Source organism: Trichogramma pretiosum, unplaced genomic scaffold (genome assembly GCF_000599845.2).
Source record: "Trichogramma pretiosum strain Unisexual culture from Peru unplaced genomic scaffold, Tpre_2.0 scaffold47, whole genome shotgun sequence".
Lineage (NCBI taxonomy): Eukaryota > Metazoa > Arthropoda > Insecta > Hymenoptera > Trichogrammatidae > Trichogramma > Trichogramma pretiosum.
In genome coordinates, this window is record NW_019640859.1 from 74,896 (window position 1) to 102,592 (window position 27,697).

Sequence of the window (27,697 nt, forward strand, 5' to 3'; positions counted from 1 at the left end):
AAGGTAAAAAAAAACCTGCTATGATTGTGGGTGACGCTTTATCGGGGATTGAAACCCAAAATTTCGGAATTTTTATTCTTAATCTCTTAATACATTTGACACGAGTAAAGAAAGAGAAGCGAGGAATCGTTTTACAGCCCAAAAGTCGAGTGTGTACGCGCTCTTACGTGTCGGAATAGTAGTTGCTCCGCGTGCCCGATATCAGCTATGTTATCCTCATCGCAAAGACAGTATCTACGTTACCGTCTAGCTTCTAATCATTTTCGATGTGTGCCGTAATGGTCGGTTTTCGTCCGATGAAATAATGGATATTTCTCGATCGACGCCGCGCGTCTAAAATCGGATAACACGTAAAATGGGAAAAAGAAGAAGAAACGAACGCGATCGTCTCGTGATTGCGCACGTTACGCATGTTTGAAAACAAAAAAAAAATATTGTAATCAATATCAACAAATTTTGATGGCCTAATCGGTACGCTCGAATCGCTCGAAAAATACAATAAATCTTTTATTGAGATGATGTCGAGAATGAAACGAGACGACGTGCATTGCGGTGGCTACTACGTAACGCGAGCGAAGCTGAGGCACACATGCAGTAGAGAGAAAGAGGGAGTAAACAAAATGTTTAGCCTTTTGTTGTTTCATTATCATCGGCGATATATAGTTTACTTGTACTTAAGCGCAAAAAACATACGTAAGTACGCGAACGCGAAGTGCTCGTGCAAAGGCGCACAGTCTCTCTCGAAACAAAAAGGTTTTCACGACGTCGATGATGTATCTCGACGATAAGATAACATAGAAATATTTATGAAATTCTTTGGAAATTAACTTCTTACTTGGATTAATAGTTGCTGTTCGCGCGCGCGCGCGAACGAGCCACGATCCAGATTGACAATTAAATCTTGCGCGGCTGTTTATCGTACAAAAATTCGATTGTTTTACCTATAAAAACAACAACAGCAGCAAAAACAAGGCGATTAAGGGTACCTCGGTACGAGTATAAATGGGTTCAATAGATACGATGCACTCGCGAGCGAGAGGCAGTGGATTTTTCTTAACTTTTCTTACTTTTTTTTCAAGCGATCGATGATCTCTTCCCAAAAAGTGGGCGGACTTTCACTTTTTTCCAGGCCTCGAGCGACCAAAGCACCTCTGCTTCTCATATGCAATACATAAACGATATTTTTCAAGATTCGTTAGAATCGCGTATGTATGCGCCTCGAAATAATGAGCGCATTCTTTTGCGAAATTCTGCTGCCGCTTCGTGAAAAAGTTCGCCCGATTATTGTGCAGCAATAAGAGTTTCGAGAATTTCGTCGCGCTACAGTTTTCACGTGTGCGCTGCATTTTGCAGGTGACCGCAGCACACACGCACTCACATCAACTCTCGAGTCCATTGTTCGAGGTTGCTCATGACTTATCGTGAAAAAAAAAAAAGGAGAATCGAATGTGTGTCGCTGTGTGTGTGTGTGTGTGCCGGTTTCGCTCGGCGATGACGGACGAACCGCGTCGCGCAAGGAAGGAATACACACACATGCCTCGATTATTACGCATATTAACGATTGAGCACGTCGTAAGGTTTTTTTTTGTCAAACCATTCGCCGAGTATAATATTTTTGCGAGTGTGCGAGTATAAGAGTCGGATGTAAAAAGAGACTACGAGAAGAAGAAGAAGAAGATCGGCATACATTAATTTTGTATATTGCATATGCGAGAAAACTTGATATCCTGCAGATTTGTTTATCGCGCGCGTGGAGAGCAGTTTAATGTGCCATGTGTCAGAATACGACGCTAAGCCGAGCGGAAAAACTTAACAATATATACATTTGTGTGTGTGTATCGAATACATTTGGCATGTGTCCACGTGAGCGAATATAGGTGATAAGTGTCCGACTGTCGAAAGAGAGCGAGACTCGCACGCGTCTTGATAATGCTCATGATCACCGATTTCCGAGTATACAGAGAGTAAGAGAGTGAGGGATGCACGTGTACATCGAGAAATCCGAGAAAAATAGTAAATATAAACATGATTATTTTGACAATTCTCTTTTGACAGTCGACGAGTTCATTGGTCGCATCGCATCGCGTGCCCGTTTTTTCATCGTCGCGCGGCCAACAGATAGAAAAATGGGTCCCGTCGGCGGCGCACCGACGCGCTAGAGGCTTTCTCTCTCCTAATACGCGCTTATATTCATATACGATACACTTACACGCATGCAGTCCCACGCGCGCACACCGTTGCATTAATATATATATACATCATACGTCAGAGAGTAATTAAATTCTTCGGACTGCCCCAAGATATTAAATAGGCGTCTCTCGATCGCGTGAAAAGATAAAGAAAAAAAGAAATGTAATTACACCGTACAATGGAGATATAGAATGCCCATCGAAATCTCCTCCTTAGTTAGCCCCCCTTCCCCTGAATCTCGTACGTATGTGTGTATGTACGTAGACGCACACCTCCGCACGCATACACTCGCAGGCAGGCACGGGCACGATCTTGCCCCTATTGCTATACATTCGATGTCCCGGCCTATGCCTGCCTGCCTTGCGCGCGACTGCTGCCTGTATTACTCTCTGCTGCGCGGCGCATGTGTATAGCGTACGTGTGCAGCGTACGTGTGTGAGTGTATCGAGTCGATCCCGGCGCGCGCTATATAAGCGATACTTAGACGCTCGGCCGCTATCAGTCCGCTCCCGACCGGTGTACCTGCCGCATTGTTGTCTCTATTATAAAAATATACCCACACCAACCGACCCACGTGTCGCCGAGTACACCTCCTTTTTTCTTCACGCTTCTCTATACAGTCAGTTTTCGATTCAGTATCGTACCGGCAGTCGCACCGTACACACGTACACCTCTCTTCTGAACTCTTGTGAACATTAGTAACATTTGTATATTACGATACAATCGAGGATACTCTCTCAACGAAAAACAAAAGTGACGAATCAGTGATTTAAAAATATAAACTACCAACGACAGCCCATACACCAAATCGATTATCGATCGATATACTTCTCTAAACGTTGTTTGTTGTTTAAATCGTTCGCCTACAATCACGGATCCCGCAAGGAGCGCATCGACTTTTTCTCTGGCCTTTAAGGAACATCATGTCCCACGACAACTATGGCTTCACGGGCAGTATGGTGAGTTTTGTGCGCTGTGAGATGACCCCCTGCGTAGCTCTACATAGCCTTTTATATATATATTGTATATACACATCCATTGGTACTCTTACCGATGCCGTGGAGAGAATGCCTTTACATTTAGCACACAACAGTGAGACTTGAGACTTACGTCATTGTCATTTGTCATCGATACGCGTGCTCGTCTCCCCAAGCTGCTCGATAAAACAATAATAATATGAACCCTCGTGGAAAGATTGAGAGAAAGAGACAAAAAAGGGAAAAAGAAGAAGAAGGGTTTTTACTACTCGTGAAGTGATTCAATTTTGTGCGTATACAATACGATTTAGAACGTATGTTTATAAATATACACAAAAGTGCCGTAATATGCTATTCGGTGCTGTCCGATTCATTGAAAGTTTTTTTTTTTATTGCTGCCTTTTTCTTTCCGTCGCGATTTGTCATCGCGCCGACCGCAGCAAGAGGCTCATCTCTGTGCAATCGGTCGAAGGATACAAAAAAAAAGTAAAGAAACGACTCAAAATCTCTGCTTTCGAATCGTCTACATTGCAAGCAGTGGAAAAAATTGATTTATAATTATGTTAAATGATTGATCGCCTTGCACAATGTATATAAGTTCTTCTGAATATAGTGGTGATTAGCTGCATCAGCTACTACCGTATTTAATAAAATATCGCGCCTGTGATGACAAATTTTTCGATGACCAGAAAGGAACGATAAGGCGCGAGCACAGCAGCTGGTTTCAATTACAATATCGCCGCTAATTGACAAATAACGACTCAGTGGAATAAATTCCTTCTCCTTGCTTCTGCTGTATATGTCAAAAGAGAGAGATGCGCTTAGTCTTGGGTTTTTAGAGAATTTCTGATTACACGCGTTTATAAGAAAGCCACGGCGGCCTGAATATATGCTGAATTCGCTTATCGAGTCGCGGGGCACAAACTCGCGTGACCGAATTGTTAACAATCTAAACACACTCACACAAGTTGATTACGATTTGTATACAAACACACATGCACACATACGCGTACATAAAGCAGACACAAAATCAATTAATATACGTGCTGTACCTATAGTTTTCGGCCAAAGTTAATTATACTGACCTCAAAGTTCCAAAAGTGTTAATCATTTGAGAATTTTCTTACCTCGCGTATAATTAACTATTGTCAATTCATATTCGCTCGACGCGACAACCGTCTAATGAGATTATAAGGCATTTGTTTCATTTCGCGCATAGCCAGCTAGCTAGCTAGCCGCAGCGGATAACGGAAAATCGGCTTTTTTGTTTTACCTCGCGCGAACGTACACGATTATTCTAGATTTTTCTTACTACGGAAAAATTATCGCCTGCGCGTCACGCGAGTACAAGGTACTCCGCCTGATTTTTTTACTCCTCTCTCTCCCTCTCGCGCGCGTTCGTTCGCTCAGGTATGTAATAAATACCTTCAATCTCTCTCTACGTACGATTAGTGTAAACATCTTATCTAAGATCGATAAAATATTGATAATCTATCGAATCGGACGTCACAAATTTGTTGATCAATAGCAACATCTTGAAAGAGATGCGACGTCGATAATATTGTAATGGAAAATTTGCTCCATAAGTTTATTATCGCGCGCGCGAATTAAGAAAGGAGAGAAAAAAAACAGTAATCATAATCGAATTAATAAGTGCAAGCCTTTTTTATTTTTAAACATTTATCAATTTTTCCATTGTAATCGGAGGAGGGCATAACATTGGATTGAATAAACAGCCGCGCATCTGCCGACGCCGCCGATTTCGGTGCGTGTGTCAGCTGTACACACGATTTTTCCCCGGGTTCGCGCGATCTTTTTTCAAAAAATCATAAACAAGACCGAAATTGTTTCTCTTTCTCTTCTTCTTTTTTTTAGCACTTATATTAACGTGTCACTGTTTACTCATTACACTTGGTTTAATCAGTCTGTGTCGGAGTCTTGCGTTCGAAAAATAGTATTATACATATCAACAAACAAAAAAAGAGGAATGTGTGTCATTTTCCGCTTTATCGAATTATCTCCGAATTCCCCCGGATTTGTGTTCACATAATTAAGAAGAAACACACACACACACACACACAATTATAATTCAAAGAAAAAGATTTTTCACCCGAAGAGAATAAACTTCCCATAAGTTAATAGTTTTTTGTTAAGCGTCGGACCGAGCTCGCATTAATGTATCGAGTTTCATTAGAGGTCGAGTTAATTACCGGCACATTAATAAAAATGGAAAATTCCCGCATGCACGCAGACAGACATTATATATATACACATAAGGCGAGATTATGTTACTTCCACGATATGTAATATAAACGCCGCGTTCCATATAATATACAGTGGTATGGGGATATTTTTTTACGGGCTGTTATATTATATGCGTATATCGAGTAGCCCTGCTCTGTATATTTGCCGTTTCGATTTTATTATATTATAGCTATTTTATGGTTCCATGTGTTTGTAGATGTAGTACGGGTCTTGACGCATATAATAAGAATAATAATAACAGCAATGCCTTATCTCCTCCCGTTTCTTCAAAGTGAAAATCATGGGGAAGTTTACCGTGTGCGCTATGATTATTATATTACACGATAGGTGATTAAGGTAAAAGCCAAAAATCGCGGTTGATAATTGTCCAAATGGTTGGCGCTATAAACACGCGCGCGCACGCGTCTATAACACAACAGATTAACTCGCGCCCGATGGCAAGGAAAAAATAATTACATGTATACTCGTTTTCTAATCTATACACACGCTTCTAGGCCTTAGATAGCGGATTTACGCGCGCTAATGTTTAGATAGCAATGACAACACGGAGCGATGCATCGGATCTTCTATTAAAGCCTCGATAAACGAGATATGCACTCTTTTATTGTACACAAAGAAAATTAATTATTTATAAAAATAAGCTTGAAAAACTTTCTCGAGATCAGAGTCCCCCAAAATGTTACGTATACATCTCTGCTGCAATTGCATACATAGAGGCCCGCATGCGACGTGTAATATAGACCAGGTTAACACTCGCGGTGCAGTCGCGCTCGTGGCATTATGCAATTATAAAAAAGAAGAGGGAGATGCAAGATTTTCCTTGGCATACAGGTGCACACTATATAGCAGTAGCTCGCAGCTCGCGCATTCCTGTTAAATTGGCCACTTTACGCGCGGCGTCTCGTGTAAACTATTTTCCTCTCTCTCTGTTTTTATAATTTTTTTCCTATATATACGTCCACGTACAGCACGTATATCCGTATGTGTATAATGACGCTTTGAGATCGTTCCGCGTATATAATTGAAAAGTCTGCGCTGCAAATGAAGCATCCTGTATGTTATAGCGTCTTCATTATACACGAAGTTGCACAAACGTCGGAATAATTAATAATTCTTTTTTCCCCTACTTAATTTTACTTTTTAATTTTGAAGGAAAAAAGAAAAACAATAACGCGGCGCGGAGGCTCTATATAAAGTATGCGCGCTGCAGTTACGACGTAATCGTAAGGTGGCATTATTTCTTTCTTTTTTCTTCTTCTCTTACCTTCGAGGCCTAGCCGCGGCGACGACGTACATGTTTTATATACGAGGGAGCATTACGAAACGCGCGTCGTTGTAATCGATGAACTTATTGCGCTCGCGTATACACACATGAATGCATTTTCCTTTTTTGTCTGTATACAAACTCGGTTTTCTTTTTGCTCTCTCTCTCTCTCTCTCTCTCTCTCTCTCTCTCTCTCCTGCATCGTATAATTTAAGAGCTCGCGAAAAGTCGTGATTTATACGCGTAAACACAACGCGTCGGCTTGAGGAATGATCGATCGGCGCGAAGAGTGAGAGCAAATAAAAAAAGAAAAAAAGGAAAAAAAATGAGAAACGCGCGCGTAAGGAAGGAATTATGCATCGGTGTAATTCATGCACACGCGCTGCGGCATTCGTTCGTGCCTCTCTCTCGCGCTCGCGCGAATAATTGCGATAACTTTGTAATCGGAAATGTATTATTGACGAAAGCGCGCGGGCCTCTTTTTCTCCGGAAAAAAAATTCCGTTCCGCGAGACAATGTGATAAAAATTCTGCCTTACATGTTGTCGTTTTTTACTTTTTGCTGCATGTAAAAAGAGTCATTTTTAGTGCGATTATGCGCGATTGTCGTAAATTACCTAAAAAGTGAGAAATTTATATTGTACGTCCACTAATACGCTCGTTATCGTCTGATAATGGATCTTTGCGAAAAAAGGCAGGAATTTGCAGACGAGCTACTATATTCCGCGCGTTGACACGAGTCGCCGGATTTCGCGATTATCTCGCGAACGGATCGCGCACAATTCATCAATTTTTTTTATTGTTCGGTTGTCTTGTTTTATACAGATTGAAAGAGGCAAAAACCGACAGGTTTCATAACGTTCTTCTTTTTGTATAACCTCGTTTTATCGATAGATAAATCATGTTCTTCGCGCCTTACCTGATTATTTAATTCTTCCTCTAATGCGAAAATCTCGAAAGAGAGACAGGAAAAAATGCGATAAAACACCCACGCGCGCACGCGCGACGATGATGATGCCCAGTTCGCGTGCTCGCAGTCGTCGTAAGTTTCGTCACGCACGTAAAAAAACAGATTAAAACTACACGAGGCAGTAAAAAGATCATTTGTCCGTTGTTGCTCCTCTTTATTATTCGCTGCGAAAATTGAAATGCACGCCGTTTATGACAAACGAGGACGAGCGCACGTGAGAAGCGCGAGCAGCACACACACGATCGAGGATAATATTTGCATCAGTGGATTCCGACTTATCGCCTGCGCGCGAGAATCAACATCCCAGAAATGTGCATTATCCTCATAGCTTAATACGTATTCTTTTCTTCGTACTTTCCTCAATTGTAGCTCGTGTGTGCATTGGACTTTCTGACTAGACTGAGGCTGTTGTCTGGCATCTCGATAAGCGTATTTTGAACCTTTAAGGTCATTCTTTTTCTTTGGGATTATATGCTTCGTTTATCGCGTTAATCAAGCGTGCAACGAGAGATCAGCACTGTATGCGCGTTTAAAACGAAACGTGCCGCTTGTTGTATAATGATATACGAGCGGCATGCGTGTGCGAATGATCATAAAGTGGAATGATCGGCCGTCACATATCTCACGCGTGTATGCGCGTTGACGTTTACTCGGATTTTCATATATTATTAATTTTTGACGACAATTGTTCCCCCCCGAGCATAACTACCGAATGATGTCATTAAAAAATGAAATATTTCTGCTTGTGTTTTCCAGGTTACTGTTGATGTAAACAAAACAAAGAGTACCAGTGCCAACGCCAACCTCAACGCCAACGTCGCCAACGCAGCCAGTAACAACAAGTAAGTCGAGCGTTGCAAATTTTCATCCTTTTTTTTTCGTTCAAGTATCGTGCTGTACGTGCTATAAATTCGTAATAATCGAGATGATGACGAATTCGAAAGCAAAGCCAATCGGTTCGTACAATAACGTATATTTTATGAAAGCCTTGAGAAAATGATTTTTCAGTTCGTTCTCGCGCGATATCGCTTGGTGCCGATTTATCGACACTCCGTAAAAAAAAACAAACAAACAAACAAACGAGAGAGCAAAAAAAAATTGAATCCTTTTGCCGGTCACTACGCGAAAAAAACATGCAAAACGATTGGCAAAAGTCGCTCGCTCGTGTACCGTACTCTACTTATTATTATGCGCTCGCGCGCGCAGGAGCGTAAATGATTTGAAAATTATACGTGAAATAACAATGCAATAATACCGTGCGACCTTGTGCTTGCCTGCCTGCAGATATCCAACGAAGGACGGTGCAAATAATGGTTTCTACGTCGTCGAGCTCGAGGACAAGGGTAAGCTCGCCAAGGAAGATGCCGAGAGCTACGAGCCTTACCTTCACCGGGAGGTGCAGCACCCCACGACGTAAGTTTCAAGCACTTCCAATTTCTCTCAGTTCTCTCGCTCACTCTTACTCGACACTCTCTGACATGACATACATAACACATTTCGAAATTATTATGCTTGTTATCATTCACGCCGCTACTGCGCCTAAATATACATGTGTGCGGTGTCTATGTGTGAATTCCACACATGCGTATATCGTATAAACGCATTAGATATCGAAGTAAGATGAAAAGCGAGACGAATACGAGGCTCGACGCGCAGGAAGAGCGGCTCGTGCCGCACGTGTTACGCTATGCCTGCCATTCGAGATTTCCATGTGCATCGGGTAGTCGAGTCACGCGGCAACGGACACGTATATTTACGTATACAACGTAATGGTATATAGCTTCTGGCTTCGCGGGCACAATTAGCCATTGAATGTTAACCGTGTGTATACGTATGCACAATAGGTCGCGGCGGCGGCGGTCTAAATGCGGAAGGAACAAATGTCCGGGCGACGCGACGGGTATTGTTGCATTTCCACCGAACGTATGTACTCGCCAGGGTCAATTTTTTTCGCGATTGTCATCTTAATGCTACTACGTAAATTCGTGCAGCTATTGTCGAACGCGCGCGCTCAAAGACGAACTTGAGCGATTTCGGTGGCCATGTGTTGTCGAACGCGCGTCATCTGTTATAAATCGATTATAAGAGCGTCGAATGTATCATAGAGACGCGTATTACGGGAATCGAACGAATACGATCGTGGATCGGTTTTCACGGATCGGTGCAGCGTAAGAGAAATTGCGTAACTCTTATTTATTTTTTCTTATACAAACTTTATTAATTCATTAAAAAAAAAAAAATAAAAAAAAAAAATACATAATTTTTTGTTTTTTGCTATTTGCCCTGTATTCATTAATTGTTTACAGCGATCTCACGCGCACTCTTCATAAATATAGAACAAAAGTCACCCCGCGTAATGTGGTGGGATGAATCGGAGTGTTGTTCTCGCTGCGCATATCTCGGGGCCTCGCCAATTTTGTCCATTTGTTTTTCAATTAAAAAAAAAAGAAAAAAGAGTTAGATAGCCAAGTGGCCAGAATTGCGCGTACCCTGAGCTTAGTTACATATGCGCCGCGTGCAGGGCGACCGAATCATCTCCGATATGTATCCATTATCATATGTATCGTGTGTGCAATATAAGCGCAAACGACCAAGAGGAAGACGTAAGCGATTTATTATAATATTCATACATAATATTGTTATTCTTTACTTCTTATTCTTTATTTTTTTTTTGTAAATTATGTGATAGAATATGTAATTGTCATGTATGAGAGGATAACACACGTATGTTCGCGAGACTCTTCTCTCCTATTTCTGGGTATTATATACGCTTTATAATCATCAAGCACGTCACATACCTTCCTTCCTTTTTGTTTTGCCAACTTTTTTTACGATCGCGCCTATTTATCGCCGGTTACTCGTGTTACACACACACACCAACCACCGGTGCTCTCTTGCACGATGTGTATATCTCTCTGACTCCGCTAAAGAATACTTCCTTGTCGCGATTTACAATTAGCATATGCCCGCGCCTCGACAAGAAACATAATTACTTCATTTTTTTCTCGTTTTTCACCGAGCTGCTTAACATCTGTCTGTCATATCTTGTAAAAATACTTGTTTGTCTCTCTCTCACTCTTTCTTATACACGGGCTCTTGCAGTTATTTGCGCGATAACGAACACGTTTTCTTTTTTAAAAGCGAGAGAGATGGAATGTCTTTGAGAGAGGCTTTATGACTGTTTCGTTCGAGTATGCCTATTGTTCCTTGTAGTTATTTATAGATGTATAATATAATGTATAACAGCTAACACCTTAAAAATAAAATTAAAAAAGAAAAATTACTATGCACGAAAATCATATACATCGGGCAGCTCGATCTAATTTTGAACTCGTTCTAGATTCTGGGAGACTCTGCTGCATCTCATGAAGGGCAGCCTGGGCACGGGTATTCTGGCGATGCCCCACGCCTTCAAGAACTCCGGCTGGGTGGTGGGCATCATCGGCACCATCATCGTCGGCCTGCTCTGCACCTACTGCATCAGGCTGCTGCTCAACGCCCATTACGAGCTGTGCAAGAGGCGCCAGGTGCCCTCGATGACGTACCCAAGGACGATGCAGGTGGCCCTCGAGGAGGGACCGACCTGTTTGCGGGGCTTCGCCAAATATTGCCCGTAAGTATTTTTTTTTTTTTTTCATTTTTTTTACTTTTAAACTTTTAAGTGCACGAGACCGCGCGAAGCCGAGAGTTTATCGACTCTTTCGAGATGATCGCAAACATCGATATTCGATACACAAAGGATCTTGGGCGCGGAGATATAAAAAAAAATCGATATACTTGCACTTCTTATCGTGGTCGTCTATCGGGTTTTCTGTATATATATTGTTTTGTTCGCACGCGCGAGCTGCCGAAGAATGTGCAAATATTAAGTGCAAAAATAACAGAAAAAAGCGCACACGCCGCGTCGTATCATTGTTAATTTTTTATTTAAAAAAATAACGATACTACACTCGGAAATTATCGTTATAGTTATACGCGCTCTCGGGAATTCATATTCATTGACAAACATCGAGTTAGTAATATTTTTTTGTCTCTTTTTTTTGCGTTCCATCGGAATGTACGTAACGATGTTTGCGATCTACGTGCCTTTTGTACAACACGCGCTACGTACACAAACACACACACACAATGGGTCAAATACGTGTCTGTGCTAATATGCGACGGAATGCCAAAATTCTCATGTCAAATATGTACTTTTTCGTCGATGAATGAATCAACGCATACCTTGGCGCGATAGTAACAATAATAATAATGATGATAATTTCAACTTTTTCTCTCTACTTTTCCAACAGGCACGTGACGAACGCGTTCCTATTGATTTACCAGTTGGGTACCTGCTGCGTATACACTGTATTCATCGCGGTCAATCTGAGCGAGGTGATCAACCATTACACCGCGCCCTACGTGGTCAATCAGAAGTACATCATGCTGGCCACGCTGCTGCCGCTGATCCTCATCAACTGGGTGAGGAATCTCAAGCTGCTCGTGCCGCTGTCCACCATCGCCAACGTCATCACCCTGGGCAGTTTTGGTATCATCCTCTACTTCCTCTTCAATCGAGGCTTCTCGTTCGAGGGTGCCGTGGCCGTGGGCGAATTTGGAAATTTCCCCCTGTTCCTGGGAACCGTCCTGTTCTCGCTCGAGGCCATAGGCGTCATCATGCCCCTCGAGAACGAGATGAAGAAGCCCAAGAAATTCATGACGCCCTTCGGTGTGCTCAACATCGGTATGGCCATCAACGTCATTCTGTACGTTGGTATGGGCTTCTTTGGATACATCAGATACGGTGACAAGGTGGAGGGATCCATCACCACCAATCTCAGCAAGTCGCTGGTGCCCCAGTCCGCGGAGGTCTATTTGGCCCAGGCCGTACAGGTCATGCTGGCCATCGCCATCTTCGTCACCCACTCGCTCCAGTGCTACGTCGCCATCGACATCTCCTGGAACGAGTACATCCAGCCGAAATTGAGCCACTACTCCGAGAGGGCCCAGCTCTACCGAGAGTACGCAGTGAGAACCGCCATCGTCATCTTCACCTGTGAGTATATCCTTTTTTTCAATTGTATTTATTCAATTGTAAAAAAAAAAAAAAAAAAAAACAAAAACCAATTCACTTTGACTCGGAAAAATAATAATGAAAATCTCGTTGTTCAGTCATCGTCGCCGTGATCGTGCCGGAGCTCGACCTGTTCATCTCTCTGTTTGGTGCCCTGTGTCTGTCGGCCCTCGGCCTCTCGTTCCCCGCCCTCATGCAGACCTGCACGTTCTGGAAGACGGCGTCGAGGCGGACCCGCGCCTTCATGTTGGCCAAGAACGGCTCTCTCATCTGCTTCGGCGTGCTCGCCCTCTTCATCGGTACGTCGACGAGCATCAGCAAAATCGTCGAGAAGTTTGGAGAGACGCCGGCGACAGGCGCTCATTGAGCAGTATGTGTGCTTGTTGGTACATTCAACGACGAGGAGGAAGAAATGCGCCGCCGCTGTTACGTGATCGATCTCGCGCATCATAGAGATCGATCGATCGTTGTGGCAGGTAGTCGTCTTCTTCTCCTTCCCTTAGCAATTAAGTTTTTCCCCTTAGCGATTAAGTTTTTTTTATCATTTTAATTTTTTTTTTTTAATTCATTATGGATAAACATAATGCCGTGCGCATTTACAAAGGTAAATTTCATATAAAAAAAAAAGAAGTAAAGAGTTGCCCCGGGCAACAGCGTTCATCATATAGACAGTAAGAAGCTTAGAATATAAGTAATAATCATGTGTGGGAGGCCGTTAGAAAAAAATCTTTTTTTCTTCTCGGTGTGGCAGTATTTACCGCTTATCGTCGCTGCTCTCGCGTGCATCATTGCTAATATGAGCGCAAGAGCAAATGCGTACAACTAGTCTATAATCAGTCGGCAAGTTGAGAAGAGTTGATCTTTGGGATCAGTTTTCAAACTCATTCTGACGAATGCGCATTTCCATACACATTAATATATACATTTAGAGATATATATATACATTATACATTTTATTTATAATTTACATACACAATATACATATACGTTAAGATTTAGACATTAGACATTTATCTGTGTATTATAAAACTTAATTTCTAAAAAAACTAAGAGTCATATAATACAAAGGAAGTTCGACACGTATTAAAGTAAATACTCGCGATTATTAGTTTTTAGTTGATGTTTCGCCTCTGAGGTGTAGCTCCTATTATATATTATTTTGATGTAGAATCAGTGAGAAAACGCATTGAAACGTGCGACCGTCGTTGTAAACAAAACAAAACAAAACAAAAAAGAGAAAAGGGTACGATTAAAATTGAAATTGCGCGCGCGCATCGCAACACGATGAATGACCGGTTTCAACGATTTTTTTTTCGCATTTACATTTTTCAATCGCTGAGCATGTAATGCGAAGCTTGAAAAAAAAGATGTATTCGTAATTAAAATTGGTTAATTGTATGTCGATCTAAAAGAGCTTAGTGAAAAAGCGTTGAGGAACAAAAATATTTTTTTCATACCTCGGTACCACATTAGATAAAGAATTATTTTTAAAAAGTTCGTAGTCAATGTTTGCAGCTATGAAATTATTAGAGTCCCCAATTAAGTAATAACGTAAGATCTTGCCAGTTTTCATAGTTAATATTATTTCTCGAGGTTAACGATAGATCGGAAATTTTTTTTAAGTAACTAACTCAAGGTAGATTCAAATACAAATTATAAATCTTATCGATTGAAGAGCTTTTTAAAAATTTCAAAATTTAAGCCAAATTTCGCAAACTGTGTCTGATAAACGAACCAGAGCATATTTTTACCTTTTACATGACCGTTATTAAAAAAAAAAACAAAATTATCTTTTAAGTGTTGCGGCAATAGAGCTAGACTGTTAATCAATGACATATTGGGTTTATTCAATCCGATACATTTTTGAAACAGATGAAATAACAATGATAGTAATAATAATGATAACAATAATAATAAAATAATAGTCATAATGGCTTATTTTTGTACGCTTGAATTGTGAGATAAAAATAGGGAAAAATTATATAAATTTTTAAAGATAAAATGTGGTACTAAAAGTAGACAGTACAAGTGATTAAAGTTCAAAAATTATTGAGGTATAGCTAATTTTTAAATATAACTTCGCTTTTAAAATAAAGTAACATTTTCAAATGATCAAGTTCCTACAACGGCGCTTCGATAAAAAAAAACAGTTGAAACTTTCTAGTGATGTGCCAATGAACATATGAATGTATATGCATTGGGTAAGCTAATAGTTCTTATAATTCATTTTTTAAGCATCTTTTTGTAAAACGAGTAAGTGATTTGCATCATTAATTTCATGTTTTAAACATTTACGACTGTTTCGATTATCGATTTTTTTTTCTTTTTGAATTAACCGTGCAATCTACTGTTATAAGTAGTCAGCTCTAAACTAAAAATATTGGAATCAACAAAGTTGAAAATCATACATTTATGGATACTGTAAAATCGTATTCCATAAAAAAAAATTTTTTTTCTCTTTGTTATCTGAAAACCGCAAGATCGAATTTGTTTATTGGCTAATAGACATTCTCGTCGTTGTATGAATTACATATTCTTATTGTCACATTAGTGCCGATGTTCGGCATGTTTTGTAAATAATTTTTACAAAGCTATTATATAATGTATGAGCGTAGTAGATTTTTTTGAAACGATAAAACGAATGAATGAATTCTTGATAATTGTTAGAGTAACATCGGTGTGCAGCGAATTTCGATCAGTTCGCGACTGCAACCGTCAGCCCGTTGACGGTACTATATAGAAAAATGTTTCTCCCTCCATACATTTTGCAGTCTGTGATAGCTAGCGATGCTTCATGTCAATGTGTTTTGCAGGCGAACACTAATGTATTTTGTAAATTTGTAAATATATTTTATTACCTGATGGATTAACTTTTTAAGTGATTTTAAATAATGTAAGTGTACCTTTAAACCGTAATCAGTTTAACAGATATTTTCATCGTAAAATTAAATCTTAGACTTGATGTCCTGTATCTAAGCTCTATTGTATTGCTTTTTATCAGTTGTAACAAAACAAAAATGAATTGATTCAACAATTTTTTTTAAACAAAAATGAATTTAATAAAATGATACGTATTCCAACGTCATAAATTTATTCTTATTCATTTTAAATATCCATATCCACCTTTTCATTATCATAAGTAAATAACAATTTTAATGCTCATTTATTCACGTAAGTAGTTAAAATAGAGTAAATTATTTACTGACTGCTAGGCTGAGTATATTATTTCGATCGTTAAAAAAACCATTTTGAACCCTTAAAATTGAGTGAAACGAGTTCAGAATTTCAGATCAAATTGACGAACCACCAAGATAGTAGACAATTTAATTTTGGTTGATCAGTCGATTCCTTCACTGTTTATAAACAATAGCGGCCAGCGGGGATAACAGTTTCACGACGTACATTGCGCAGTGAAGGAAACGACTAATCGATCGCAAATTTTTGAGGTCCGAGTACCCAACTCCGCGGGTGTACTGTACACGTTCCATCACTCTGTACCGGGCAGAATCAATGTCCCTTTTAAAACCGAATGTGAACGTGTCTACTGTCCGCTACACAAGTCGTAGACAAGTGTTAGACATTCCATTGTTCTACTTGTCAATTGTTTGGATTCATCTTACTCAAATACTTTGGGCTGCGTTTCATCTTTCTTTCACAGTAAATATTGAATAATCTTGAAGTTGTTAGTGATTTTTATCAGTCATTTTAAAATTCAGATCGACTTAGCTTTGTATTATGGACGCCGAACGTAAAGCCATTGTTGACTTCTTGTCTCGACCTGAAATCAAAGATTTTGCGATGCGCTCGGATGCAAAGTATCAAATAAAATGTGCAGAGGAATCTATTAAAGCTAGAAAAAAAGGAAATAACATATATATTAAAAAAAAACACACAGCCGATGATCATCAAATGATTCTGTATTTTTATAACAAAAGTATAGCTTATGCTCCTAATGAATCTGAAGAATTGATGTATGCTTATAGTAATAGAGCATATTTATTGATGCACGTCAATAAAAATAATGAGGCGATAGATAGTTTAGATAAAGCCTTACGATTGACAAATTCAAGCAAGATGAAGTTGAAACTATATTGCCAAAAAGTCAAATGTCTTGCTGCTCTTGGATCTTCAACAAAAGATGATGTATTGAAAGAGATTGATGAAATTTTCCATACATCAAAGATATCCGTAGAGGATGCAACTTTAGTATCTACTATTATTGAGAAAACAAAGTCTGAAGTAGCATCAATGAAGCAGTTCAAACCTACTGATCAGAAGTTCTTATCAGAAGAAAAAGAGCGCAATAAAATTATTATTGAAAAAGAAAAGGTTGACTCATTTGATGTTGTTGAAATAAAATCGACGAAAAATATGGGAAAAGGTCTATATGCCAAAACTGATTTTAAAACAGGTGATATAGTGCTAATAGAAAAACCTTGTTTAATTCAGCCAGACTTTTCCAATCAATATGTATTCTGCTCTCAATGTTTAGCAGTCGCATGGACTGGAATTCCATGTGAAACATGTCATGATTATATATTTTGTTCTCTAAAATGTAAAAGCATGGCCTGGGAAGATTATCATCACATTGAATGCTCAATAACACCATATCTTATTTTATATAACCCACAAATAGTGAAATGGATTCATATGAGTCTTAAATTTTTGATATCATTAATGAAAAATAATAAAACGATTAATGAGTTCAAATCAAAACTGAAATTTTCTAAGAAAAATCAAGGTAAATAATAATTTTAAAATAATTGAAATTTTCTGAATTAATTCTATTGAGTTCTAGTTTATATTGTGTATTTTACAGTTGAAATGATAAATGAAGAACTTGAACAAAGAATTGAATTATTTAATAAATTAATGAGTTTTTCTCATATTTTACCACAGAAACCAAATTTTCTTGCAACTTGCGCTACTATTAATACATTGATTTATCTGATGAAGTATACATCTTTTTTTCCTGAACAATTGAAAAATTTGCAATACAATGATTTATCAAAGAATAAAGATTTTATTTTTATTGGATCTTTGCTCTTAAGATTGGTAAAAATAAGTGCTGTTAATGTTCATTGTGTAAGAAAAAAAATTATTGAAATTTTTAATCAACTTTAAAATTCAATTTATTTTTACGTTTTTTTTTATTTTTCTCAATATTAGATAGCAGATGAATCTACAGAGATTAGTAGTGAAGAAGAGAGTCAAAAACATCTTTGTCATACTAAATCTAGAGGATTTTGCATGGGAGTTATCAGTAGCATGACCAATAACAGTTGTACACCAAATATTAGAAGATGTTTCACAGATGATATGAAGTATGTTTTTTATGCCATGGAACCAATTACTAGAGGAACTCAGGTACTTATTAATATTGAATATTGTTATGAATATTTATTAAATAGGCTCTATAAAATATCATTAAATTGTTTTATAGCTTTTAGATGCATATAAAGCCTGCTTTTATAACTGTCCATTGATGCGTAGAAAAGAACTACATGAAAATTTTGTATGCCAATGTATTGCTTGTGAGGAAGATTGGCCTTCTCTTTTAATACCTGATGTAGATGAAGTATTCATGTCTCATAAACAGCAATTTGAGCCAAAAACTTTTTTCACAGAATTAAGATTTATGCAGAAAATCTCTCCATTAGTACACCGAATGACTCAGAAAAATTATTATTTTGATAAAGATTTAATACAAGCTATGACTGATATGATGAATGAAATAGTTCAGGTACTGCCCCAACCTAGTTTAGCTAGAAGTACGTTATTTTATCATCTTGATCTTATTCTTGGAAATTATTACGGTCTCACTATTAACTTTGAAAACTCTTGTTGCAAATAAAATTCATTTTTTCATAGTTTGCTGGTCAGTTTTCAAAAAACTAATATGTTTAAATAATTTAACGTGTAGACTTAGTTCGTGAGAGGATTTTGAATTTAGCAGAATTTTAGTTTTCTGATTTTCTCGCGTGTTATATTAAAATTGAACCGACGAATGCGGCTGAAACGATCTCTCTGAATTTTGACGGTCAGCTACTCAAGAAAACTGTCGTCAATACATTGGTTTTTTGCCCTTTTGGAGCTTATTAAGAAATTAAGATTCAGTGTCTTCGTATTCAATACAAAAATCCCTTAATAATAAAAATATTTAAAAAACATTGATTCTTATTATTAAATACTACCTACCTTTAAATACTATCCATACTTTCAATTAAGAGATTAAATTTAAAAGATTAATACTGTAAATTCAATTGAGATGTGATAAAAAGTTGTTAAGACTGAAAAACTCGACTATCAATCGTGCAGTAAAGTTACAGAATACAACCATAATAGAGGGGAGACCGGGGCAAAACGACGTAACGCTGCCAGCTGCCACGTTTCTCTTTCAAAACGCTAGACGCCATTACGCCAGTCGCCAGTTGTCCGGACTAACACACTAACACAGTTCACGTCAACAGTATAAACTCAGTTCAATGGATTACTTCCTTACAAATACTGCCTTGGTTTCAGCACCATTGAGTACTCGGAGTACGCCTGGGGCTGCCCCGGTCAGAAATGACAAGGGCGAAATGTCGATAAAAAAAGTCCAAGTTCGTCCATACGTATCTGGTAAACGACCCGACTATGCTCGATGCAGCTTCAACGAAGAGTCTGACGAAGATTACTTTTTGGACAAACATCATGCCGTGGAAAAGGATCAAGATATTTTGGATCTTGAATTCGACAAAGTCCACACAAAAGAAATGACTCAACATGAAAATGGAAATCGTCCAATTGAACAGCCATGCGACGATCAAGATGAAAGGAAAAATGGTACATTTGACAAGTCCCTGCAAAAATTGATCATAAAGCAAGGTAACTACTCGAACGACCACGACTTCAAAAAGCCCCAGAAAAGAGCTGTTCGTGGTACCAAGTATCGACAGTTAAGGTTTAAATTAAGGTGGCCTGCAGAGCTGTATAAGCCTTATAATCCTTATAAAGGAGCGAAAAAGCAACTTCTTCCAAAAAAGAAATTATCACCAGCATCAGCGACACCAAGTAGTGCAAAGAGCTGCACAACTTTACAAACAATTGTCAATGGTAGAGACAGTGATGATAATAATAATCAAGCTCAAATACCAAACGAAACCCTAGAAAAAAGTAACGTTCAAACTGCAAATTATGATCCGAAGTCTTTCTTTCTTCATGGCTTCGGACTGCAAATGAAGAATGCAAAAGAGTCATTAAAAGAAGAAATAAAAAAAGAAGAAGAGTCAGATGAGAGCTCTGAATATGAAGAATATACTGATTCTGAAAAAGAAACTGCATGCATGCCCAAGCTTGTATTTTTAAGTAAAAGAGACAGGATTACAGTTATGGAAGAAGAAAAGGAGGCAATAGAACAAAGACAAATGGAAATTGAAAGAAAAAAATTGGCTGATGAGAGGAAAACAAACATTGCACACGATTGAAAGTCTCTATTAAAGAAGAAACACAAATGAGGTCCAACACTTATGAAGCTGAAGTTATTCTAAATGATGTTAACACAGATGATATGAGAATGATGAACAAGCCTATGAAGCTTGGAAGCTTCGTTAATTGAAACGCAAACAAAAAACCATTGAAGAACAATAAGAAAGAGAAGAAGTAGAGAGATTAAAAACTATGACGGAAGAAGATGACGCGTAGAAAATAAGTTGAAACCCAAAGTTATTACGAACAAAACTACTAAAGGAAAATACAAGTTCATGCAAAAATATAATCATCGTAGGGCTTTTCATCTGGACAAGGATGAAACTGTATTAAAAGGTGATACTTCGGGGCAACCTTAGAAGATCACTTTGATAAAGGTAAAAAACTTTGGTCACAATGGTAGAACAAAATATACACATTTAGTCGATCAAGATACCACACAATTTGATTCACCATGGATGGCTGAAACCACTACGAACCTGAATTTTTGTAAAAAGGCAGCTGGTATTAACAAGTTTTTGAAAATCCGTTTTTGAAAAAACAAAAAAGGTATTAGTCAATATGTTTGCATTCATGTATAAATATTGTATATAGATTAAGATTAAAAATAGTCCTATTAAATATAGTGTTGATAATCATATGTTAATTAAAATATAAAAATGAATAAATATTTTCAATAGATGAGAAAATTCTGTGTCTATAATTTTTTTAGTTTCAACATCATCAACATAAATACCTCATCTTTTATTTGCAATCATTCCAAAATTTGCTGAATGAATTCTTTGGATTTTCTATTGTGATTGATTCATTGCTTAGTCATAGAATAATTCTAAATTATTATAACAAAAGCGTAGCTTATGTTCCTAATGAATCTGAAGAATTGATGTATGCTTATAGTAATCGAGCATATTTACTGATGCACATCATTAAATATAATGAGGCGATAGATAGTTCAAAAAAAGCCTTATAATTGACAAATTCAAGCAAGATGAAGTTGAAACTATATTGCCAAAAAGTCAAATGTCTTGCTGCTCTTGGATCTTCAACAAAAGATGATACCATCAAGACATCAAAGTTATCTATTAAAGTTACAACCTTCATACCACTAATTATGAAGAAAACCGAGTCTGAAGTAGCAACCATGAAGCGATATGAACCTAATAATCAAAAGTTCTTACAGGAGAAAAAAGCAGATTAAGATAATTGTCAAAAAAGAAAAAGTTGATCCATTTGATTTTGTTGAAATAAAATCAACGAAATATATGGGCAGAGGTCTATATGCTAAAACTGATCTGAAACCAGGTGATAGTATAGATATAGTAAGAGTAGAAAAACCTTGTTTAATTCAGTCAGACTTTGCGAATGGATATGTAATCTGCTCTCAATGTTTAGCAATTACATGGACTGGAATTCCATGTGAAACATGTCATGATTATATATTTTGTTTTTTAAAATATAAAAACATAGAATGGTATAACTTCGAATGCTCAATTAACACTATACCTTATTTTACGTCACTAGGAAATTCTTAAATTGACTCACTTGAATCTTAAATTTATGATTTCATTGGTGAAAGAAAATAAGTCAATTGATGAGCTTAAATAAAAACTAAAAATTTCCCAAAATAATGTAGGTAAATATAACAATCAATAAATTTTTTGAATGAATTTAATTATCTAATTTTCATTGTATCTTAAACAGTTAAAATAGTGAATAATAAACCTGAACAAAAACTGAATTTTTCAAGAAATTAATGAGTTTGTCTGATGAATTAATGGATAGTTTTTGTTCTGTGTTAACCAGCTATACTGTTTAAACACTGATATTTCTGCTTAAATATTCATTGTTTTTTCATGAAAAATTGACAGATATGCAATATAATGATTACTCCAAGAATGAAGATTTTATTTTTTTTAGCATTAGATAACATATGAATTTGCAGAGATTATAAGTGAAGAAGAGAGTTGATAACATCTCAATCATACTAAATCTAGATCAATAGGCCTGGGATTTATCAGTTGTATGATTAATAACAGTTGTACACTAATTATAAGAAGTTGTTTTTCATATTATAAGAAATGTGTTTTTTATGCCATGGAACCTATTACGAGTGGAACCCAGGTACTTATTAATAATCAATATTTTTATTAATATTTATTAAATTGGCTCCATAAAACATCATTAAATTGTTTTTAGTTATTCGATGAAAATAAATCCTGCTTTTATAATTGTCCATTGATGCGTAGAAAAGGACTACATAAATATTTTATATGCCAATGCATTGCTTGTAAGAAAAATTGGCCTTCTTTTTAAATACCTGGTGTAGATGAAGCATTTATGTCTCGCAAACAGAAATTTGAGCCAACAACTCATTTTATGGGAGTAAGGTTTTTAAAGAGAAGCACTCCATTAGTAGAAAGATTGACTCATGACGAATATTATTTTGATGAAGATTTAATACAAGCTATGACTGATATGATGAATGAGATAGTTTATGTGCTACCTTAACCTAATTTGGCTAGAAGTGTGTTATATTGTATTCTTGATACATTTAGATATAAATATGGTCTTTTTGTGCCATTTGAAGAATCATGTTGCATATAACAGGATAGTAGTCTCATAAATTGTAAATATTGTTATTATCTATTGCTGATCAGCTTTCAAAAAAAACTAATTCATTTGAATAATTCTCCAACTTAGGTTGGTTATTTAAGAGTTGAATTAATAAAATTTAATACAAAACAAAAATGAATTCAATACACTGACACATATTGCATTTTCATAAATTCGTTAATATTCATTTCACATACCCATTTCCGATATTTCATTATCATCAATAAATAGCAATTTTAATGTTTATTTGTTGATGTAAACAGTTGAGACTAAAATGATTGAATATTATATTAGATTAATTATATATTTACTGATATGCTAAGTATATTATCCCTATCATTAAATGTAAGATCTTAATTCACTAAATAATTTTAAAACTCGTAAAATTGAATGAGTGTTGTTTACTGGTGGTTTGGGTGTTGTGGCAAACAAATTTACAATTAAAGGACTTGATATTTTTATAGCGTGAGAGAATTTTGAATTTAGCAGAAACATAGTTTTGTGTTTTTCTGGTGTGTTGTTTTTATTAAAAATTGAACCGAAGAGGTGGGCCGAGCTATCTCAAAATTTTCATGCGTAGCTCCTCAATAAAACTGATGTCAATACATTAGAAAAGCGTCCTGAACTTATCATGAAATTAAGATTCAGTATCGTCGTATCTAGTATGAAAATCTTCATCTACTGCAGTAAAGTTTGAACAGTTTATTGTGCCGCAGCGGCTTGATTTTCAGATTAAATTGACGAATCACCAAAAAAATACCGAAAGAGTCAGTTAGTCGATGTTTGTATTCGTCAGCATTGCCAACGGAAACATCGCAAAAGTACATCCACAAACCACCACTTCTAAGCGGGAAGTGGCGCTTGTATTTGCGAGCTGCGAATGTTGCGAGCCGTGAACGTACAAAAGAATTACTTCTTTTTTCTGGGAAAATCTGCCGTGAGCGGGTCCACGCATGTTTATACCTTTGATCCTAACGATCATTGCTCGACCAGTCGTAGTAAGTGTTGGACATCCTATCGTTCTACTTGGCATTTGTTTTGATCCATCTTCCTCAAGTACGTGCATAGGCTACTTTTCATCGCTTTTGACAAGGTAAAATAATATTCAATAATTTTTGAGTTGTTAATAAGTTTTTTCGGTCATTTATAAATTTATATTGACTTAGCAATATGGACGCTGAACGTAAAGCCATAGTTGATCATTTGTCTCGAGGTGATACCAAAGATTTTGCGTTGAGTTCGGACAAAGAGTATCAAATAAAAAGTGCAAAAGAATCTATTGAAGCCAGAAAAAAAGGAAATGACATATATATAAAAAAAAAGCATACAGACTACGACCATAGAATGATTCTGAATTATTATAACAAAAGTATAGCTTATGCTCCTAATGAATCTGAAGAATTGATGTATGCTTATAGTAATCGAGCATATTTACTGATGCACATCAATAAATATAATGAGGCGATAGATAGTTTAGAAAAAGCCCTACAATTGACAAATTCAACCAAGATGAAATTGAAACTATATTGCCAAAAAGTCAAATGTCTTGCTGCTCTTGGATCTTCAACAAAAGATGATGTATTGAAAGAGATTGATGAAATATTCCATACATCAAAGATATCCGTAGAGGATGCAACTTTTGTACCAATTATTATTGAGAAAACAAAGTCTGAAGTAGCATCAATTAAGCGCTATGAACCTAAAAATCCAAAGTTATTACAAGAAAAAGAAGAGCGTAATAAAATTATTAATGACAAAGAAAAAGTTCCATTTGAATTTGTTGAAATAAAACCAACAGAAAATATAGGCAGAGGTCTATATGCCAAAACTGATTTTAAAACAGGTGATATAGTATTAGTAGAAAAACCTTGTTTAACTCAGCCAGATTTTGCAAATGGACATGTATTATGCTGTCATTGTTTAGCAGTTGCATGGACTGGAATTCCATGTGAAACATGTCATGAATATATATTTTGTTCACTAAAATGTAAAAGCATGGCTTGGGATGAGTATCATCACACTGAATGCTCAATAACACCATATATTATTCAACGTAACTCAGAAATTCTTAAATGGACTCACATGAGCCTTAAATTTATCATTTCATTAGTGACAGAAAATAAATCAATTGATGAGCTTAAATCAAAACTAAAAATTTCCAAAAATAATAAAGGTAAATATAACTTTTAATATTATTCACATATTTTGAATCAATTTAATCTACCTAGTTTCCTTTGTATTTTTTACAGTTGAAATAGTGATTGATAAACCTGGACAAAAATCGGAATTATTCAATAAATTGATGAGGTTGTCTTATAAGTTACCAGATAATAAATATGTAGGTGGTTGGGGTGATATACATTCAAATTGTGCTGCATCCACCTATACTGTTGAAACATTGATACTTTTGCTTAAGTACTCATCGTTCTTTTCTGGAAATTTGAGAACTATGCAGTACAATAAGTATTCCAAGAATGAAAATTTTATTTTTATTGGATCCTTACTCTTGAGATTGGTGAAAATCAATGCCATTAATGGTCATAATGTAAGAAAAAAGTTATTCAAGTTAAATTTTTTTAATATACCATAAAATTCAACCTAGATTTACATTTTTTTTTATTTTTCTTATCATTAGATTTCAGATACTACACCTAGCGCCCAAAGAAATTACTATGCTAAAGGTAGAGGACTGTGCACTGGACTTATCAGTAGTATGATCAATCACAGTTGTTCACCGAACATTAGAAAATGTTTTTCAGATGAAATGAAGTTTGTTTATTATGCAGTAGAACCAATTACTAGTGGAACACAGGTACTTATTAACATTTAATATTGTTAAAAATATTTTTCAAATTATATAATAACATACTATTATATTGTTGTACAGCTTTTAGATTCATACGATGCCTGCTTTTATGAGACTCCTAAAAGTATGCGTAGAATGCAAATATATACAACTTTTGATTGCCATTGTATTGCCTGTGAGGGAAAATGGCCTCCTTATTTGGTACATGGTATGTCTGAATTTATTACTGCTCATCTACAGGAAAATGATCCAAAATTTTGGTCGCTAGAAAAGAGTTATTTGGACAAAATCAAACCATTAAAAGCCAAAATGTCTGATCGAGCATTCTATTTGCGTAAAGATTCAATACAAACTGTGACTAATTTGATGAATGAAATAATAATACCTCAGCCTAGCATAGCTAGATCTAACTTACTTCACGTTGTTAATCATGCTCTTCAGACCTATTATGGTCTTACTGAGCCCTTTGAAAATTGTTAAATGAGCTTTAGTTATTTCATAGAAGACAATGGTTTTATAAATTAAAAACTTTTGCATAATCTTTTGTTAGATAGCTTTGAAAAAGCCAATACATTTAAATAGTTCTTGAACCTATTATTGAATAAGTTGTTTCAATAAGTTTGAATGTAAAACATACACATTTATGTATAATACTTAAAAACCTTTACGTTCTTAATTATACTAGTGTAATTAAGCAATTTTTCGCTGACATGCATATTTCAATCTATGATGTTTTTATAAAAAAATCATACTTTTGTGCACAATAAAAAGCAACTAGAAATGATAAAATTAACATGTCTAATTCTCAATTATTATTTCCCAACTTTCAACTTATTTTGTAGATGATTGTAAAAGATAATTCTAAAACTTGCATCGTATGTGTGGAATAAAATGAACAGTAATCACGCCTGGAGTAAACTCGAGAAGGATGCATTGGTTTAAAATTCAAGTCAGAATGTTATAATCTTTTAGTAAATAACACAGAACAACAATAATGTATCAAACTTTCATGTTGGAGATTACGTGTAGGCTATTTCAACTATTCCATAAAGCTTAATATGAAGAATGATATCAACGACTTTTTAAGTCATTCAGCTAGCCTACTGTAAATACGAACTATAATCAATGTCATAATTTAAACCCACGTTTAAATGATTTGTTTAATGCTCCCTTTTTCCAGTTCTTTTTTGTCTCCGGCCCTTACTTAAAAATTGACTCTTGCATTATTGTTGTTCGAAGTTTCAGTTTTCCACGCGCAAAGCACTTCTTAACATGCACACATAAGAATTTTATACCTTTCCTATGTGTGCGATGGGTCAGGTATAGAGTTTTTTTCTTACTTAGCAGCTTGACGAAAAGATCAATTCCGATCGCGTGGTTAATGCGTTTTTTCATAATAATCGCTGCCAATACTACGAATCAATCCTGTCTAATCAATCCTCTATTTGTGTTGAAAAATTCATCGAGTGAGGCATCATTTTATATATGTTCGTTACATGGAAATTTCATTGTACATTGGTACGAACAGTTCAGCTATTAATTAAAAAAAATAATTAAGAAACCGCTCATAATTCATTGTCAAAAAACTTCATCCTAAATATATATGCTTCTTATTTTCATTCATATATTTTAATCAAAACCAGTGATCCGTTCTTTCGTAACAACGTTTTAAACCTGACAACTGGCGAGAATAAAGTGCAGCTGGGTTCACGCGTAGTTTTTTTACTTTATTTTTTTTCGAAAAGTTACCGCTTTTTATCATCACATTTTCAATCTTTTCGATTTTATATCTTGATCGAAAAGAAATGACTTTCAAAATGTTGTGGCTTTACTGTGCGGATGAATCACTCGAAGCGATACAATCTCAGGCTGTGGAGGCGCGGGAATTTTTTAATGGTGTTTTTCGACGTCCGCAGCCAATTTCGACATTTCCGTATACCCACCAAAAACCCTATTGGCTTTATTTTTCCTTCTTCTTTTTGACTGGGTAAATTAATGTGTATTGTTGACCGAAAGTGAAATAAGTGTTTTTTTGACTTCATTTTGAATCATGCACTTACCTTATGGCAAAGAATTGATTATTGCATGTG

The 27,697-nt window shown here is 36.5% G+C and overlaps 3 protein-coding genes and 1 pseudogene across 4 annotated transcripts; all 4 read left to right on the forward strand.

The window, feature by feature from the left end:
• Positions 1-2,668: 2,668 nt before the first annotated feature.
• Positions 2,669-14,009, forward strand: LOC106654438 (proton-coupled amino acid transporter-like protein CG1139). Its single transcript, XM_014374299.2, has 6 exons — positions 2,669-3,149; positions 8,422-8,507; positions 8,950-9,078; positions 11,006-11,278; positions 11,958-12,703; positions 12,820-14,009. The coding sequence occupies exons 1-6, from the start codon at positions 3,114-3,116 to the stop codon at positions 13,086-13,088; spliced, it is 1,539 nt and encodes a 512-aa protein (XP_014229785.1). The 5' UTR covers positions 2,669-3,113; the 3' UTR covers positions 13,089-14,009.
• Positions 14,010-16,148: 2,139 nt separating this feature from the next.
• LOC106654437 (SET and MYND domain-containing protein 4-like) lies at positions 16,149-18,941 on the forward strand. Its single transcript, XM_023463663.1, has 5 exons — positions 16,149-16,378; positions 16,438-17,462; positions 17,541-17,806; positions 17,891-18,088; positions 18,165-18,941. The coding sequence occupies exons 2-5, from the start codon at positions 16,457-16,459 to the stop codon at positions 18,573-18,575; spliced, it is 1,881 nt and encodes a 626-aa protein (XP_023319431.1). The 5' UTR covers positions 16,149-16,378; positions 16,438-16,456; the 3' UTR covers positions 18,576-18,941.
• Positions 18,942-19,233: 292 nt separating this feature from the next.
• On the forward strand, positions 19,234-20,724 carry LOC106654373 (annotated as a pseudogene).
• A 2,030-nt stretch (positions 20,725-22,754) lies between these two features.
• LOC106654436 (SET and MYND domain-containing protein 4-like) lies at positions 22,755-26,396 on the forward strand. Of its 2 annotated transcripts, XM_014374294.2 has the most exons (6): positions 22,755-22,814; positions 23,518-23,894; positions 23,968-24,974; positions 25,051-25,346; positions 25,437-25,613; positions 25,689-26,396. In XM_014374294.2, exons 2-6 carry the CDS (start codon positions 23,755-23,757, stop codon positions 26,085-26,087), a joined length of 2,019 nt encoding a protein of 672 aa, XP_014229780.1. In that variant the 5' UTR covers positions 22,755-22,814; positions 23,518-23,754; the 3' UTR covers positions 26,088-26,396. The 2 variants fall into 2 exon arrangements, with proteins under 2 accessions (XP_014229780.1, XP_014229779.1); XM_014374293.2 differs by lacking the exon at positions 22,755-22,814 and having other exon boundaries at positions 23,136-23,894.
• Positions 26,397-27,697: the final 1,301 nt, after the last annotated feature.

What these genes read in the sequence shown, in the direction of transcription:
- LOC106654438 (XM_014374299.2), top strand. Translation starts at nt 3,114, where the DNA reads ATGTCCCACGACAACTATGGCTTCACGGGCAGTATG. An exon ending in AACGCAGCCAGTAACAACAA is followed by an intron (nt 8,508 to 8,949) that starts GTAAGTCGAGCG and finishes GCCTGCCTGCAG; the next exon opens with ATATCCAACGAAGGACGGTG. An exon ending in GAGGTGCAGCACCCCACGAC is followed by an intron (nt 9,079 to 11,005) that starts GTAAGTTTCAAG and finishes AACTCGTTCTAG; the next exon opens with ATTCTGGGAGACTCTGCTGC.
- LOC106654437 (XM_023463663.1), top strand. Translation starts at nt 16,457, where the DNA reads ATGGACGCCGAACGTAAAGCCATTGTTGACTTCTTGTCTCGACCTGAA. An exon ending in ATTTTCTAAGAAAAATCAAG is followed by an intron (nt 17,463 to 17,540) that starts GTAAATAATAAT and finishes TGTATTTTACAG; the next exon opens with TTGAAATGATAAATGAAGAA. An exon ending in GTGCTGTTAATGTTCATTGT is followed by an intron (nt 17,807 to 17,890) that starts GTAAGAAAAAAA and finishes TCTCAATATTAG; the next exon opens with ATAGCAGATGAATCTACAGA.
- LOC106654436 (XM_014374294.2), top strand. Translation starts at nt 23,755, where the DNA reads ATGTTTATACCTTTGATCCTAACGATCATTGCTCGACCAGTCGTAGTA. An exon ending in TTTTCATCGCTTTTGACAAG is followed by an intron (nt 23,895 to 23,967) that starts GTAAAATAATAT and finishes ATATTGACTTAG; the next exon opens with CAATATGGACGCTGAACGTA. An exon ending in CAATTACTAGTGGAACACAG is followed by an intron (nt 25,614 to 25,688) that starts GTACTTATTAAC and finishes ATTGTTGTACAG; the next exon opens with CTTTTAGATTCATACGATGC.